Genomic DNA, 15,900 nt, shown 5'->3' with positions numbered 1-15,900 from the left:
CACATTTAAGGTGGGGCCAGATGCCCACAGTTCAGAGCCTCTTTTTGTCCCTGGGATTGGATCCCAGGGCTGGGTGGGGCCAGGCTGTCCCATTCCCCAGCACTCCTCCTCCCCGGCGAAACCAGGCACCAGCAGGCGTTTGCGAGAGGAGATACGAGCTGGACGCCTGGCCCTTCCCTTCCACCGGGTCCTAGTCCACCGCTCCCGGCGCCGGCTCCCCGCCTCTCCCGCCATGTACCGACCGCGAGCCCGGGCGGCTCCCGAGGGCAGGGTCCGGGGCTGCCCGGTGCCCAGCACCGTGCTCCTGCTGCTCGCCTACCTAGCTTACCTGGCGCTGGGCACCGGCGTGTTCTGGACGCTGGAGGGCCGCGCGGCGCAGGATTCCAGCCGCAGCTTCCAGCGCGACAAGTGGGAGCTGTTGCAGAACTTCACTTGTCTGGACCGCCCGGCGCTGGACTCGCTGATCCGGGTCAGGGGCGAGCAGCGCCGGCCTGGGCGCGGCGGGAGGGGGTAGGGGGCCGCGGGGTGCACAGGCCGAGGGCGCGAGGGCCTACTCTGGCCCTGGTCAGGCGTTTCCTGCTCAGGGAAACGTCAGGAACGTGGACGCGGGCACAACGGGGGAGGGCGTTCCTGCGTGGGGACCAGGGGGTCGGGGGACCTCGAAGGAAAAGACCCTCGCTCTAGCGAGAGGACTGCGAGAAGCCAGGCTGAGTCCTACTTGGGGGGCGAGAGGGCATGCCGGCCCGGTGAGGAGGCAGGTGCCTGGAGACACATCCAAATGCGGGGGCGAGGACGACGGCGGCGGCGGGGGGCGCGCGCGTAACCGGCCCCTCCCGGCCTGACCCGGGAAAGGGCGCGTTTGAGCCTGATTGGGGATCGGTAGCACCTGGACCCGTGGCGAAGGGCTAAACGCTAAACACCTGGCTGCTTCCAGAGGGGGAACCCGGGCGCACGTTTGCTAACTGGGAGCTGGGACGGCAGGGGCGCGGGCGCGGCCGTAGGAGCCTGGGGGAAGGCGCGCTTGTCACGGACGTGGGTGGAATGGGCCCGAGGCGTGCTGGCCGGGGCCACCCTCAACGCAGAGAGGGGGGCTCGACGTGCGCAGACCTGGGTTCGAGAGGAGGGCGGACGCAGGGCCGCTTTCTGGCTGAACCCGCTTTACTCCGAGTCTTCGGACACAAGGACTGGGCGCGCCGCCGCTGCGCGGCTGCCTTCAAGGGCCGAAGGCGGGGTTCAGGGGAGGGCTCAGAGGTAAATCTGAGCAGAGGCTCCTCAAGGGTGGGGCCTAGCAGGGCGGAGGAGCCCGGGGAGGGTTCTAGGGGTGGCGCATCTTAGGACTGAAGCGACGCCAGACTGGCAGCTGCTCGATTTGGCGGAGGCATTGATGTCCTGGGTCCTGGCTTGGTTCCCCACCCCTTCGTCCAAGAGCCCAGAGTCCAGACAGCTGCGCGCCAGCCCAGAATCCCCGTCTTGCAGTCCTGGTGGCTCATCCGTCCAGAGTCTCCAGTCCAATGCCAATTCCCCGGAGGGTGGCACGGAACCGTGCCAGGGTGGGAAGGGACCCAGCACGGAGCGGAAGTGGTGTTCTGAACCCTCGGACTAGGCCGATTCGGTGAGGTCAGGAGCTAGCCAGGGCCAGGCCTATCTCTACTAAGGACCTAAAGTGATTCCTCCAGCTCCCCACCTGCGGACTTCTGCAAATACAGCCCGACTGCTGGGTCCTGGTGCTGAGGCTGCCTGCCATTACCCTTGCAAAGGTGGCGAACTTCGACTACAAGCAGCCTGGGCCAGGGGAGATGGCTATGATGGTGATTATAATAACAGTAAATGCCTCTGTGCAGCGCTTACCGTGTGCCAAGCACTGTTCCTAGTGCTTTACCCATATTCACTTGTCTCACCTCCCTCACAGGTGGGTACTGTTTTTGTCATCCTGTTTCAGAGGTGAAGAAACAGGCTCAGAGAGGTTACATACGAATGCATGGCTACATAACCAGGAGCTGGAGCTATTAACCAGCATGAGTACTGCTTCAGCGTGGACCTGTGGATGTGGGTGCTTCCCAAGATTCCCAGCCAGGCTGTCATCTCTTTGAGCTTTCCCTTAAGCTCCCTCCACCCCCACCTCGCCCCTTTCCTCAGCCCTCCTGTGGCTTCAGCCATCTCCAGGAATAAGGATGTGGCATCCAGCCCAGATCTTCTTTCTAAGCACCAGATGTGGACATGCAACTTCTGAAATTCCTCAAGGCCAAGAGCAAGCGGTCCCCCTCCTCCCAGCCCTGCTCCTCCACCTGTCCTAAATCTCGATTGTCCGCCCCATGTCCACACACCCTCACCATCCTCTGCAACATCTCCTTTACTGCCCATACGAAATAGGGCCAGATGCCTGGGCTTCTGAATATCTCGTCTCTGTTCCTCCTGGACCACTCTGTGCCAGGAGACAGGCCAGGGCCCATCTATCACTCACCTCTGCAGGAGTCTGTCTCCTCTGGTCAACCCCTTCTATACTGCCAGCTGCCACAGAGCACACAAACCTGATCCTACTTCCCCTTTGCTCAGTGACCTTGGATGATACCTGCCACTTCGTCCCTGGCATGGCAAAGCCAAGCACAGCTTGGCCTCAATCACTTCTTACCAGTCTCCCTAATCTAGGCCTCAGGCAGTCTCACCTCCCACCTTCTACACTGCTGTCCCATCTACCTAAACGTCCTTCCACCAGAAGCAATCCTACGTGACCCTCAAGGATGGCCCAGCTAAAACATCCCATTCTCCGTGAGGCCTCTGCTCCTACCCAAGTGAGAATGAACATCCTTCTTCCCCAGAGTCCTACAACATTACATGCCTATATGATGCAGATAGGCAATATAGCAACTGCTAACACCATGTGCCAGGTACTAAGTCTACACATAATACCTTATTTAGCACTCACAGCAACTCTATGAAGTAGGTACTATTTGTGTTACCGTTATACAGGTAAGGAAACTGAGGCACAGAGAGAAGTTGAGCAACTCGCCCAGGATTGTGTAGCTGCACTTCCTCCTTAATGCCCAAAGTGACATTGACTGCATCATATTAGAGTTAATTAGGTTTATCTATGTACCACTGAGGGCTGGGTCATGTCTCTCGTGGTCACGTCCCCTAAAAGCACCACACATCATGCCTGGCCTAGTGTTTGTTGCAGGAATGGGAGTGAGCAGGGGAGAAAATGAGTGGCTGGTTTACTAGGACTCCAACCTGACCTAGGCCCTGGGTAAAGGGTGGGGAAGGAGCTGTCCCCATGGTAGCTGTTGGTGGCTGTACCTGGTGAGCCCTTGGTGAGAGGGGTAGAGGCTCCTTGCCCTGGTGGGCTGGGATCGAAGAGTAATTATGAGGGCTGTGTGTGTAGGTTTGTGTGTGTGTGTGTGTGTGTGTCTGTGCGTGTTTTGGGGTACAGGAAATCCGTCACCCCACAGAGCCTGGTGGTCATTGCAGCCTCTTCCCCAGGACGTCGTCCAAGCGTACGAACACGGGGCCAGCCTTCTCAGCAACACCACCAGCATGGGGCGCTGGGAGCTCGTGGGCTCCTTCTTCTTTTCCGTGTCCACCATCACCACCATTGGTAAGGGCCAGATGGGCCCGGGGGATGGGGGTGGGGAAGGAGGCAGCTCCCTGAGAGGCAACAGGCTGGTTGCCTTTTGGCGGCGTTACCTGGAGTCTCCTGACTCCAAGCGCAGTTCGGCTCTGCAGCGTCACCACCACCCGGGAGCGGTCTCCGGCCTCACTACAGACCTGCTGACTCAGCCTCTGCGGCTCACCCAGGTCCCCAGGGGATTCCTGTGCACTGTCCGAGTGTGACAAGCACTGCTGTAGGGGACTTCTGCCCCACACGGCCTTTCAGGAAGCAGAGGTCTCCCAGTACAGCAAGAAACACGTCTCTGGGCACTACAAGGGTGCCAGTCTCCTCAGCTGAGCCCACCCAACACTGAGCCCCGGGGGTGGTGGTCGGGAGGAGTGGAGGGAAAGTTAGGAAGGAAGAAGGAGTAGAAATCCAAAGAAAGAGTTTTAGACCCCCCTGCTTCTCAGCCCTGGGGGAGGTGGCCATTCCTCCCATGTCCTTGTCTCCAGACCCCATTCCCACAGCCTCTCTGCAGCTTGCAGACAGCCCCCTCCACTCCTCATCGCCATCCTCCCCACACACAGGGACACCTGGACTGACCCTCCCCTGCGGAAGAGCTGAGGTAGAGCTTGTCTCAGGAGGGTGCTGAGGGGCTGCTGTGCAGAGAAGAAGAGCAGGAGATCCCTGCAGTTCTGAAACCCAGGAAATCATGCAAGTCGAGAGCCACCCAGATCCTTCTGCCCCAACCCCTGCATGACACAGGACTTGCCACCAGGTGGCAGGCTGATATCACTGGTGACTTGGGCTACCGCCTCCCAGTTCCTGGCCAGCCAGGATCCTCTCCAGGACACCAGTATCCCAGCCTCCCCACAGGGCTGGGTAAGGCAAGAGCACCCAGAGGATTCTCCATCTAGTTTTAAATTGGCCAGAACTTCTTGAAAGCAGACCTCAGAGCTACATGGGAGCTTGGGCAATCCTTGAGACAAGCATGCTTGGGAGGCATCTCAGACTCCAGGGGCCCTGAGCCCCTGAGGGACTGGCAGGATGGGCCGATTCATCTTTACATCCCCAAGGGTCTATTACAAGGCCCAGCATAGAGCAGCCACTCAGTAAATACTTCCACGTTAAGGAATTCCATTAAATATGCCTTCACCAGGCATGTATTGAGTTCCAGGGTAGCAGGAGATTTTAAAACACAGTCACTATAGGCCAGACCTCCCAGATTTGGGGGTCCTTTAGTCTGCAAACCCCACACCTCCCACACTGTTCTCCAGGCCTGTGACTTTGGCCCACCAAATTCAGAGTTTTGCTACCTCTCTTCCCAGCTCTACCACCCCTAGCCTGGATTATGCCTCTGTCCTTTCCTCTCCACTCAGTTTCAACCAGCTTGAGGGTGAGGAGGACAGAGAGAGGAGGGCCCTGCCCCACCCCCCACGCGCAGCACACCTGAGGAAACACCCGAGGTCTTCTTGTACTAGGCACTGTGCTGGGCACTTTGACATTTAAGATTTCAATTTGTCCATATGGCAACCTCCAAGGATAGGTCTTATTATTTTCTTTCTTTCTTTTTTGAGATGGAGTCTCGCTGTGTCGCCCAGGCTGGAGTGCAGTGGCATGATCTCGGCTCACTGAAACCTCCGCCTCCCAGGTTCAAGCAATTCTCCTGCCTCAGCTTCCCGAGTAGCTGGGACTACAGGCGCCTGCCAACATACCTGGCTAATTTTTGTATTTTAGTAGAGACAGGTTTTACCACGTTGGCCAGGCCGGCCTCAGACTCCTGACCTCAAGTGATCCACCCGCCTCGGCCTCCCAAAGTGCTGGGATTACAGGTGTGAGCCACTGTGTCCAGCCTATTTTCATGTCACAGATGGGGACACGGTGGCACAGAGATGTTGCACCATCTACCCCAGGTCATACGGCTAGTGAGCAGCAAAGTTGACTAGCCATTGTGGAGTGAACAGGAGGGGAGTGAGGGTTCTGTGACACTGACCATACTTGTATGCACTTACACATGGGAGGAATTTGGAGAGAGAAGGAGAGGGAGATGGGAGATGAGGTACATCTGGAATGCCACAAGGGAAGAAGGGATATTCGGAGAGGCTCAGCAGAGGGCAGCCTCCTCGGCAAACCCATTACCCTGGGACCAGCACCCTGTAAGGGCAGTACTTTCCAAGCCCTAACGCAAATACCTCTGGGCCAGTAGGACAGGCCTGAGCCCAGAAATCACTCATCTGTGAACTCCATTCCTGGCCTGCTCACTGGTTCCTTCATTCATCCATCCATTTGTTCAACAAATAAATTGAAGGCTGGGCACGGTGGCTCTTGCCTATAATCCCAGCATTTTGGGAAGTCGAGGCAGATAGATCACATGAGGCCAGGAGTTAGAGACCAGCCGGGCCAACATGGTGAAACCCCATCTCTTCTAAAAATATGAAAATTAGCCGGAAGTGGTGGTGGGTGCCTGTAATCCCAGCTATTTGGGAGGCTGAAGCACGAGAATTGCTTGAGCCTGGGAGGCGGAGGTTGCAGTGAGCCGAGATTGTGCCACTGGACTTCAGCCTGTGCAACAGAGCAAGACTCTGCCTCAAAAGATAAATACATACATACATACGTACATACATACATTGGTGTGTATGTATGTACGTATGTATGTACCTAGTGGGGGCCAGACACTGGTGCTGAGGATACAATGGTAACCAAAATTAGCAAGTCCCGGCCCTTGGGGAGCTGACATTCCAGTGTGAGGGGACACACACTAAACAGATACATGGACAATAATCCATGTGGGGTGTGCATAGAGAAAAGTAAAGCTAGTTAAAGGGGTCTCATAGTGATGGGGGCGCCTATTGTAGGTGGGGTATTCATTCCAGGACTCGCTGATACAGTAACACTGAAGCAGAGACGTGAGTAAAATAATGGAGCAAACTGATGATATCTGAGGAGAGAATCCTCTGCCAGCAAGTGCAAAGGCCCTGAGATGGGAGTGTGACTTGTGTGTTTGGGGAGCAGTAAGGAGGTCCATGTAGGTGGAGAGGGTTGGAAACAGGAGCTGCATTCAGAGAGAGTACAGAGGAGACCAATCATAGATAGACTTGTGGGGTCCTTGCAGGATGCCCAGAGATCCCAACAAGATACAAGGTGACAGTGAGGAGACATGCTGAAGTGAGAGGTGGCTTGGGTGGGGCTGTGGCTACCCAGTGTTCGACAGGTAGGACTATTGACATCCGCTGATTTTGCTGACCTGAGGGATGGCTGAGAATAGTGGGAAGGAAAAAAAACCCATTTAACGTCAGCCTGAGAATGCTGCAGGCCTCCATGGGGCTCTTCTCAGAGCTGAAATCTTAGTGTCCCCATCCCACTGGTGAAAACTGAAGAAAAACCAGGAACAGAGGATGGAACTTGGCAGGACCTACAGCTGGAGAAGGAGGGGTTGGTGAGGAGGCAGGCAGAGAGGTGGGTGGAAAGTAAGAGGTTTACCTCACCCTAGAAGCCTACAGAAAGGAGAACTCTCTCCTTTGGAAGAGGAACCCCATAAAGGCCAGAGGGGGAGGTAGATGGGGACTCAAGAGGCTTCTGAAGTCCTCAGACCAGAAGCCAGTTCACTGGAGTTCCATCATTCATTTATTCAACAAACATTTAGCACTTTGTATATACCAGATGCTTGCAGGCTCACATTCCCTTCTACAGTGTACCTCCATTCCTCATTTCATCATTGCCCCCCACTGTAGGTGGATGTCAGCATCCCCATTTTACAGGAGGAAGCAGATTCATAAAGGTCAAGCCAAAAGAAAGGAGAGAGGAAGGAAGGAAGGAAGGAAGGAAAAGAAAGGAAGGAAGGAAAAGAAAGGAAGGAAGGAAGGAAGGAAGGAAGGAAGGAAGGAAGGAAGAAGGAAGAAGGAAGAAAGAAAGAAAGAAAGAAAGAAAGAAAGAAGAAAGAAAGAAAGAAAAAGAAAGAAAAGCTGGGCGCAGTGGCTCACACCAGTAATCCCAGCACTTTGGGAGGCCAAGGCGGGCAGATCACAAGGTCAGGAGATTGAGACCATCCTGGCCAACATGGTGAAACCCCAACTTTACTAAAAATGCAAAATTAGCTGGGTGTGGTGGCACGTGTCTGTAATCCCAGCTACTCAGGAGGCTGAGGCAGGAGAATCGCTGGAACCAGGGAGTCAGAGGTTGCAATGAGCCAAGATCGCACCACTGCACTCCAGCCTGGCCACAGAGCAAGACTCCGTCACAAAAAAAGAAAAAGAAAGAAAGAAAGAAAGAAAGAAAGAAAGAAAGAAAGAAAGAAAGAAAGAAAGAAAGAAAGATCGAGCCACTTGCCCAAGGTCCCACAGCCAGCAAGGAGCTGAGCTGGGATCCAAACCTAGGAGCACATGCTCTGGACTTGTACATAGTTTGACCTCTCTTGGGACCCCTCAGTAAGGTGGGGGTGGATGTAAACACTGGTTTCAATATAGTACAGACGAGTGTAGGGTGTGGGGGCACAGTGACCCCATCTGGGCAAGCAAGAATGTTAGGCAGTGATAGGAGGCAGAATGAGAGGCATTTGTTCATTTACTTACACATTCACTTTTGTATTTCCTCATTCATTCACTCACTCATTCTTTATGCATTCAACACACATATAGTGAAGAGCACCTATTAAGGGTCAGATCCTTTGCCAGCTGCTGAGAATATGATGATTAAGAACCAGTCCCAGGCCAGGTGTGGTGGCTCACGCCTGTAATCCCAGCACTTTGGTAGGCCAAGGCGGGCAGATTGCCTGAGGTCAGGAGCTCGAGACCAGCCTGGCCAACATGGCAAAACCCCGTCTCTACTAAAAATACAAAAATTAGCTGGGCGTGGTGGCAAATGCCTGTAATCCCAGCTACTCGGGAGGCTGAGGCAGGAGAATAGCTTGAACCCAGGAGGTGGAGGTTGCAGTGAGCCAAGAGTGTGCCAGTGCACTCCAGCCTGGGCAACAGAGCAAAACTACATCTCCAAAAAAAAAAAAAAAAAAAAAGACCCTGTTCTTGAGGGGCTTAGAGCATATACTTGATATACGTGGAAGAGGCAAACATAGAAACAAATCTTTCTCACACAGTGCAAGGGAGAGTGCTGGAGGGGGCCCTGGATGAGGAGTGGCTGCACTGGAGAGTCGAGGGCTGGAAGGGTCATTTATATTTATGTGGGTAAAGAGGAGAGACACTCTTCATAGAGGAAGCATTGTGGTCAAAGGTGCAGAGGCACGAGTGGACCTGGAGAGTTCTGCAGGCCAGCAATGTGGCTGGAGCTAGGGAAGCGGGGGCACCAGACGAGTCTCAGAAAAAGGCTGGGCCAGAGCTTGGACTTTCTCCAGCAGACAGGAGACTGAGGAAGGGTTATAACCTCAATGATGATCTAATCAGGTTTGCACTTTAGTAAGACAAGACAGTGGTGGTGATCAAGAAGGGTGGAGGCAGAGCTGGAGGAGAAAAGAATGTCCAGATGGATAGAATCTTTTGTGAACATTTTTTCCTCCCCTAGCTTCCCCTCTCCCTATCTTGATGATCAGAGACCCCCCCCAACTTCTACCTCCTCCCCTAGGCAGCTGATGACTTACTGTCTGTCCCTCCCTCCCACTGAGGTTTATGAGGGAGCCCCGTTGTGCTAGTTTGGGTCCTCCAGGAATCAGATATCAAGACAGAATTAGATGCACAAGAGATATATTGAGGGGAGACTTTGAAGGATAAAAGAGAAGGACCAGGAATTAATGGCAAAAGCCTCAGACTGCAAGCAGGTCTGATACCTGTGAAAGGAGAGAGGGAAGGAAGGAGACTGGTGTGGGAAGAGCTGCTCTCTGCAGTGCAGCTGTGAGAAAGTCTGGGCCAGGCCATGGGGATCCCAGAGCAAAGGTTGCAAGAGGAGTGCCGTGCTGGGCAGGGATGGCCAGCTTCAATGCCCCACTGTGCCCAGGCATGGCTGGGAGCAGTGTGGAGACAGCATGGCCTCAGCCTGAATGGTGCAGTAGATCCTAAGAGTGCAACAGCTGGAGGCTCTGCCCCCTCCAGCATCCCTCTGCCCATCCAGAGAGGGAGGACATGAAGAGAGGAAGAGGAGACTCACATTTGGTGGGTTTGAGCTCATGCATGCAGCTTAGCCTCCTAGAGCTTCTCCAGCCTGTAAAATATGGCACATAATTCTGATTTGGAAGGGTGGTTTCGAGGGTGAACTGAGAGAATGAATGTACAGGGTGCCCTGCACAGAAAAGGAGGGCCTTGGTAAGTATCAGCTGCCCATATCTACAGTGGGTTAGAATGAGGGCCCTGGCGGTTGGGCCCAGGAGTGGGGCTGTGGTGGCGAGTGGACAGGGCTGGGCTGGAAAGGTCCCCTGAGTGCCCCCTCTCACCTCAGGCTATGGCAACCTGAGCCCCAACACGATGGCTGCCCGCCTCTTCTGCATCTTCTTTGCCCTTGTGGGGATCCCACTCAACCTCGTGGTGCTCAACCGACTGGGGTACCTCATGCAGCAGGGAGTAAACCACTGCGCCAGCAGGCTGGGGGGCACCTGGCAGGTGAGGGGGCTGCTGGACGGGGTGGAGATGGGTCACTTCTAGAAGGAGGGGCTGTGGTGGGAATTGGGGTTACTAATGACGAGGTGGGAGCAGCGGTGACTGGTGGGGTTGTGTTGGGATTGGGGGTCACTACTCAGAATAGGGTCCTTAGTGAAAAAGGGCATTAATGATGGAGACGGGGTGGGACGGGGCAGACGGGAAGGACATGAGGCACAGGCTCCAGGCAGGGAACCTGGAGAACACAGACCAGGTGAAGAGTACCCTTCCTACTGGGGAGAGCTCTGGCCTGCCTCCAGCTCCCTCGGCTCCCACGCATGGGGTGAAGGCCTCAGGAGGCCTGGGGACACTGTTGCACCCACAGGACCCGGACAAGGCTCGGTGGCTGGCGGGCTCTGGCGCCCTCCTCTCGGGCCTCCTGCTCTTCCTGCTGCTGCCGCCGCTGCTCTTCTCCCACATGGAGGGCTGGAGCTACACGGAGGGCTTCTACTTCGCCTTCATCACCCTCAGCACCGTGGGCTTCGGCGACTACGTGATCGGTGAGAGTTCCTGACGGTCGGGCTGGCGGGGACATTCGGCTACCTACACCTCTCACCCATCTGCTCCCGCAGCTGGCGCACCTGCTGTGTGCACGCCATGTGGGGGCTTTGGGGCCCCAAATCCGGAGACACTGTACCCGCTTTTGTTGTGTGACGGGTCTGAAGTCACTCCGGCCCTTCTTGACCAACGCAGAGAGGTCCGACACGTCCGCGGGCCCACCTATTATGCCTAGAGCTCTCCACATGACGGGAGTCCCCGCCTCCCTCCTGGGTCCATGCTTGCCCCAGGGTCTCCCTTCCCCACTTCACTCTCTCCCCATGGAACGCTAATCCGTACCACTGCTCCGGGTCTGGAGATCACACAGTACCCGGGGATCAGGCAGTAGGGTCCGGGAGACTCTTGGAACCCCAGCCTCTCCAGAGCCCTGTGGGAAAACAGTTGGCAGGCAGATTCTGAGTGCCAGCAAGAAAGGGCCTCATGGTCAGTGGACCCAGGGTGGGTTTAATCAGTGGCACTACCCAACCTAGGCCAGACACGGGCCCCCAGAAGCCACCAGCCTTGCATAATCAGGCTGAGGCCGATGCCCAGCAGGTGGCAGTGGAGGGACATTCTGTGCCGTGGCGGAGTGGCTGCGCCCCAGCTCAGCCTCATCACCGCCCCTTGCTGTCCTTGAAGGTGCCGCTGGCACCACCACCGCGCCAGCCTTGAGGGGCTTCGTGCACTCCCTCTGATCCCAGACCCTAACGCGGGGAGGAGGCCTTGCCCTTCTTCACTTCTTCAGCGACAGAACCCAGCTTGGAAGAATGAAGTTAGTTTCAGCTAACTCCTCAGGCATCCTACAGCAACAATTGTCACCCCCATTTTACCGAGGAGGAAGCTGAAGCTCAGAGAGGCTGAGCCATCTGCCTGAGATTGCACAGCTAGTACGATGTGAATCCTGATCTATTTGACTCCAAAATTCATACTCTTTCCAGACCACCTAAAATGTCTCCTCTCTGGGCCTCAGTGTTCCTGCCTATAAAATGAGGTAGTCCCTAGAGCCCCTCAGTGCCTTCTAGCCTCTGTTTGCAAGGTCCCCAGGAAGAGGGGTCAGGTGTTGGGATCTCACACTGCCCCTCTTGATCTCCCTCATCCTGGGAGGTCTGTTGCTCTGGAAGGAAATTCTTGGGAAGATTTCTTCCAACTGGGTCATGTTCCCACCTTTACCCTCAGAGTAGAGAGATATGTCTCAGGACATATCTCTCTGTCTCAGGACAGCTGAGCCCAGTAGCTCAAAGGGCCATCCCTGCGCCCTCACAGCTCAGAGTATGATTCTTAGATCTGTCATTTCTTCTCTATTTCCACTGCCATTTCCCTAGTCCAGGCAGGGTTGTTGCATATGGCTGCACAGGTTGGGCACTGCACCATCCTATAGTTTTGCTACTTAGACAGAGCATAATAAGGATGGCATGCATGGGCTTGTGCAGCCTCTCTCCTTGTCCCCTGTTGGCTCTTATGACCTTTAAAAATTACAAAGGCTATGATGTCACCTGCCCAACTCCTCTGAAGAACTTCATTGTTTTCTCATAGTTTTAGGATAAAGTCCAAAATCTGTAACCTCCCCTTCTACCAATACAATCTGACTGAGGAGATCCAGTCCAAACTTTAAGCCCAGAGGGACTGCCCAGGCCTGGGGCAAGGATGGGCAAGAACACTCCTGCCCAGCAGCCACTGCAATTGGCAGAGCTGCCCCCTTCACCACATCTCTGGGGACTTGCTACCTCCTGGGCCCCTCTGCAGTCATGGCAGTGCCTTGCAGCAGGTCACCACAATGAGAGCCCCAACTGCTTCACCTGCAAGGGATCTTCCTTATACAAATGGAGACACTGAGGCCTGGAGGAGGGAAGGGAGTTGCATAAGGTTATAGAGCAAGTGAGTCAGGGCAAGTCTAAGATAAACTCCCAAGCCTGGGCTCTTCACACCACCCATGTCTGAGTCTCCCATGCCTATTCCTCAAACCTCCCAGCTCTCCTTGTCCTCCAGTAATAGGGACAGCCTTTCTTGGATGGGGATACTGAGGTCCACCACTTGGCTACTGGGTGTTCACGTCCCTGCATCACCAGCCACAAGAGGCACTGTCTTCACAGCCACTCCTCTGCCTGAAGGCTGTGGCCAGAGCCACCCCCAGGTCCCAGCCGGCTGCTCCTCCCCAGCCCCATAGCCCTCGCGCCTCCCAATTGCATTTGCAGCTCAGTTGAGCGCCTTGCCAGCTGCCAGGTCTCCTGCCACTTATGATTTCAGCTTAAAAAAAAAATGAAATAAAAAGGGAGAAGAGCGCCTCCTCCCCTCTGTCGCCAGGAGCAAGCCAAGCTGGCGGATGGCAGGGCCAGAGAGCCGGCTCAGCGCCTGATCTCATTTAGGACCATCAGCGGAATCAGAGCCCCATAACCCAATCAGCCTAATCCAATCCCAGCTCCTGCCAGGCCGCACAGGTCAGCTCCCAGGTGGCAGCCTCATCCCCATGTGGGGGTCCTAGAGAGGGGCCCAGCCTTGGGGGACCTGGAGAGAAAGGCTGTCTTGGGGCCAGCAGAACAGGATAAGGAGTAGACAGAGGCATGGTACAGGGAGTAAAGACAGAAAAGGATGACGAAGGAATAGGAGGGGAGAGCTCTACCCTTTGAATGATTCCAATCTGATGAGGGAGGCAGCACAGACCTCCAGGGAGGGTACTAAATGATAGGGCAAATCCTTGGCAAGATTTATCTAAGACTCACAGCAGCTCCCATCAGTCCCCTCCCTCGGCCATACTTACCCAACACCGACTTCGTTGGGGGTGTCTGGTGGTGAGTGAAACAAGCAACCACCTATAGATCTTGGGCACCTGTTATGTACCAGGCACCGTTCTGAGCACTTGAGCTGCATCAGCCCATGTGATCCTCCCAACAGTCATAGGAGGAGGACTCTTACTGTCTCCATTTTACAGATGAGGAAGTAACTTTCCCAGCAGACACACATAGGCCATGAAAGCAGCACGTGTAACAGAGGAACCCAACGTGGTCTGTAGGGAGCGATGTCTGAACTGAGGTCTGCAGGATGAGGGAAGGTAACCAGGCCAAGCAAAATGGAAAATGAAGAGCATTTGGATCTGCGAGGTCATAAGTACAAAGGCCCACAGGCAGGAAAAATGATGGATGGGGAAACGGGAAAAAGACCAGAATGGCCAGGCAGTCAGAGTGGAGAGGTGTGCTGCAGAAGCAGGCAGAGGGCCTTGAGGATTTGGACTTCATCCTAAAAGCCAAGGGGGCGCAGTCATATTCCCCATCTCACAGGTGAAGGAGGTTCAGACAGGTGGCTGAAGAACCGAGTCAGGATACATATTCTGATGGTTCCATCGTTCATCCCAAATCCCCTGGCTCCAGCAAGCTGCCTCCTTTCAGATAGAAGAAAACCAAACAGAGACTGGCCAACACTAGAGCGGACATCGAAATCCTCTGGAGGCTTGTTAAAACGCAGATTTCTGGCTGGGCACAGTGGCTCACGCCTGTAATCCTAGCACTTTGGGAGGCCGAGGTGGGTGGATTGCCTGAGCTCAGGAGTTCAAGACCAGCCTGGGCAACAATGGTGAAACCCTGTCTCTACTAAAATACAAAAAATTAGCTGGGCGTGGCAGCATGTGCCTGTAGTCCCAGCTACTTGGGAGGCTGAGGCAGGAGAATTGCTTGAACCCAGGAGGCGGAGGTTGCAGTGAGCCAAGATCACGCCACTGCACTCCAGCCTGGGCAACAGAGTGAGACTCTGTCTCCAAAACAAAACAAAACAAAACAAAAAATACAGATTGCTGGGCCTATGCCCAGAGTTTCTGATCCAGTAGGTCTGGGGTAGGGGCCCCATCATTTGCATTTCCAACAAGCTCTCAGGGATGCTGATGTTGCCGGCCCCAGGGACCACACTTTGAGAACTGCTGGGATGGAGCATAAACAGATTCCCTCAGAAAGACAAAGAGGAAGTGTAGCTCCTAAACCCAAGTGCCAATCCAGGGAGGCTCTCTGGAATCCTTCAGAGGTGACCATGAGGCTAGGAGTCTCCATGTTCTGTCCCATTGTCCCCTCAACTTGCTTATATGAATCAAACCATGTATCTCTGTTTGTGTTTGGGGAATGTGGTCCTGACTTTCCCAGGCCTCCATCCTCTGACCTTGCCTCTTCCCCAGGAATGAACCCCTCCCAGAGGTACCCACTGTGGTACAAGAACATGGTGTCCCTGTGGATCCTCTTTGGGATGGCATGGCTGGCCTTGATCATCAAACTCATCCTCTCCCAGCTGGAGACGCCAGGGAGGGTATGTTCCTGCTGCCACCACAGCTCCAAGGAAGACTTCAAGTCCCAAAGCTGGAGACAGGGACCCGACCGGGAGCGAGAGTCCCACTCCCCACAGCAAGGATGCTATCCAGAGGGACCTATGGGAATCATACAGCATCTGGAACCTTCTGCTTACGCTGCAGGCTGTGGCAAGGACAGCTAGTTATACTCCATTCTTTGTTTTGGTTGTCCTCCTCAGTAGCAAGACCCCTGATTTTAAGCTTGGCACATGTCCACCCAAACTAAAGACTACATTTTCCATCCACCCTTGAGGCTAGGTGCAGCTATATGATTAATTCTGCCCAATAGGATATACAGAGACATGTCCTGGGTGACATGGGATGTGACTTTGGGGTGGGGGGCGGCATGCCCTTCTTCCCCACTTCCTTCCTTTAGCTGGCTGCAATGCCGATATGGTGGCTGGAGTTCTGGCAGCCATACGGCACCATGAAGTAGCGGCATTGTTTGAGTGGCACAGTAAGGTAGGAAGAGTGTGGATCTCTGATGATCACAGAGCCCATCCTGACAAGCGGAATATCACCCGACCTCCTTTATGTGAGAGAGAAATAAACGTCTTCTGTAAAACACTATTATTTGGGTTTTTCTGTCATTCATAACCAAACCTAATTCTGAGTATGCCCAGAGACAAAGGCAGCATCTGAGACTGGAACCTACACAGAGAGAAACTACCCTCTCCCCGTGTGCGTTTGTCCAGGGCTGGTGGCAAGAATGGATTGAAGGCTGGACTGCCAGCCCCGTACACCTTCAGAAAGCCACCAGGTAAACTCTGGAAAGATTTGCTGATGACTCTCAGGGCTGATACAGCCAGCAGGCGGCTGGTCTCAGTCCAGCGGCTGAATCCTTACTCTATGGCTCATTCACACCGCAGAAAAGCCAGGGG

The 15,900-nt window shown here is 54.7% G+C and overlaps 1 protein-coding gene across 2 annotated transcripts; it reads left to right on the top strand.

The window, feature by feature from the left end:
- Positions 1 to 5: 5 nt before the first annotated feature.
- On the top strand, positions 6 to 15,587 carry KCNK17 (potassium two pore domain channel subfamily K member 17). Of its 2 annotated transcripts, XM_030796487.1 has the most exons (6): positions 6 to 469; positions 3,478 to 3,592; positions 9,965 to 10,125; positions 10,487 to 10,661; positions 14,061 to 14,211; positions 14,852 to 15,587. In XM_030796487.1, the coding sequence occupies exons 1-5, from the start codon at positions 233 to 235 to the stop codon at positions 14,186 to 14,188; spliced, it is 816 nt and encodes a 271-aa protein (XP_030652347.1). In that variant the 5' UTR covers positions 6 to 232; the 3' UTR covers positions 14,189 to 14,211; positions 14,852 to 15,587. The 2 variants fall into 2 exon arrangements, with proteins under 2 accessions (XP_030652347.1, XP_030652346.1); XM_030796486.1 differs by lacking the exon at positions 14,061 to 14,211.
- Positions 15,588 to 15,900: the final 313 nt, after the last annotated feature.

This window comes from Nomascus leucogenys, chromosome 17 (assembly GCF_006542625.1).
Source record: "Nomascus leucogenys isolate Asia chromosome 17, Asia_NLE_v1, whole genome shotgun sequence".
Lineage (NCBI taxonomy): Eukaryota > Metazoa > Chordata > Mammalia > Primates > Hylobatidae > Nomascus > Nomascus leucogenys.
This window is presented reverse-complemented; position numbering and strand designations above follow the sequence as displayed.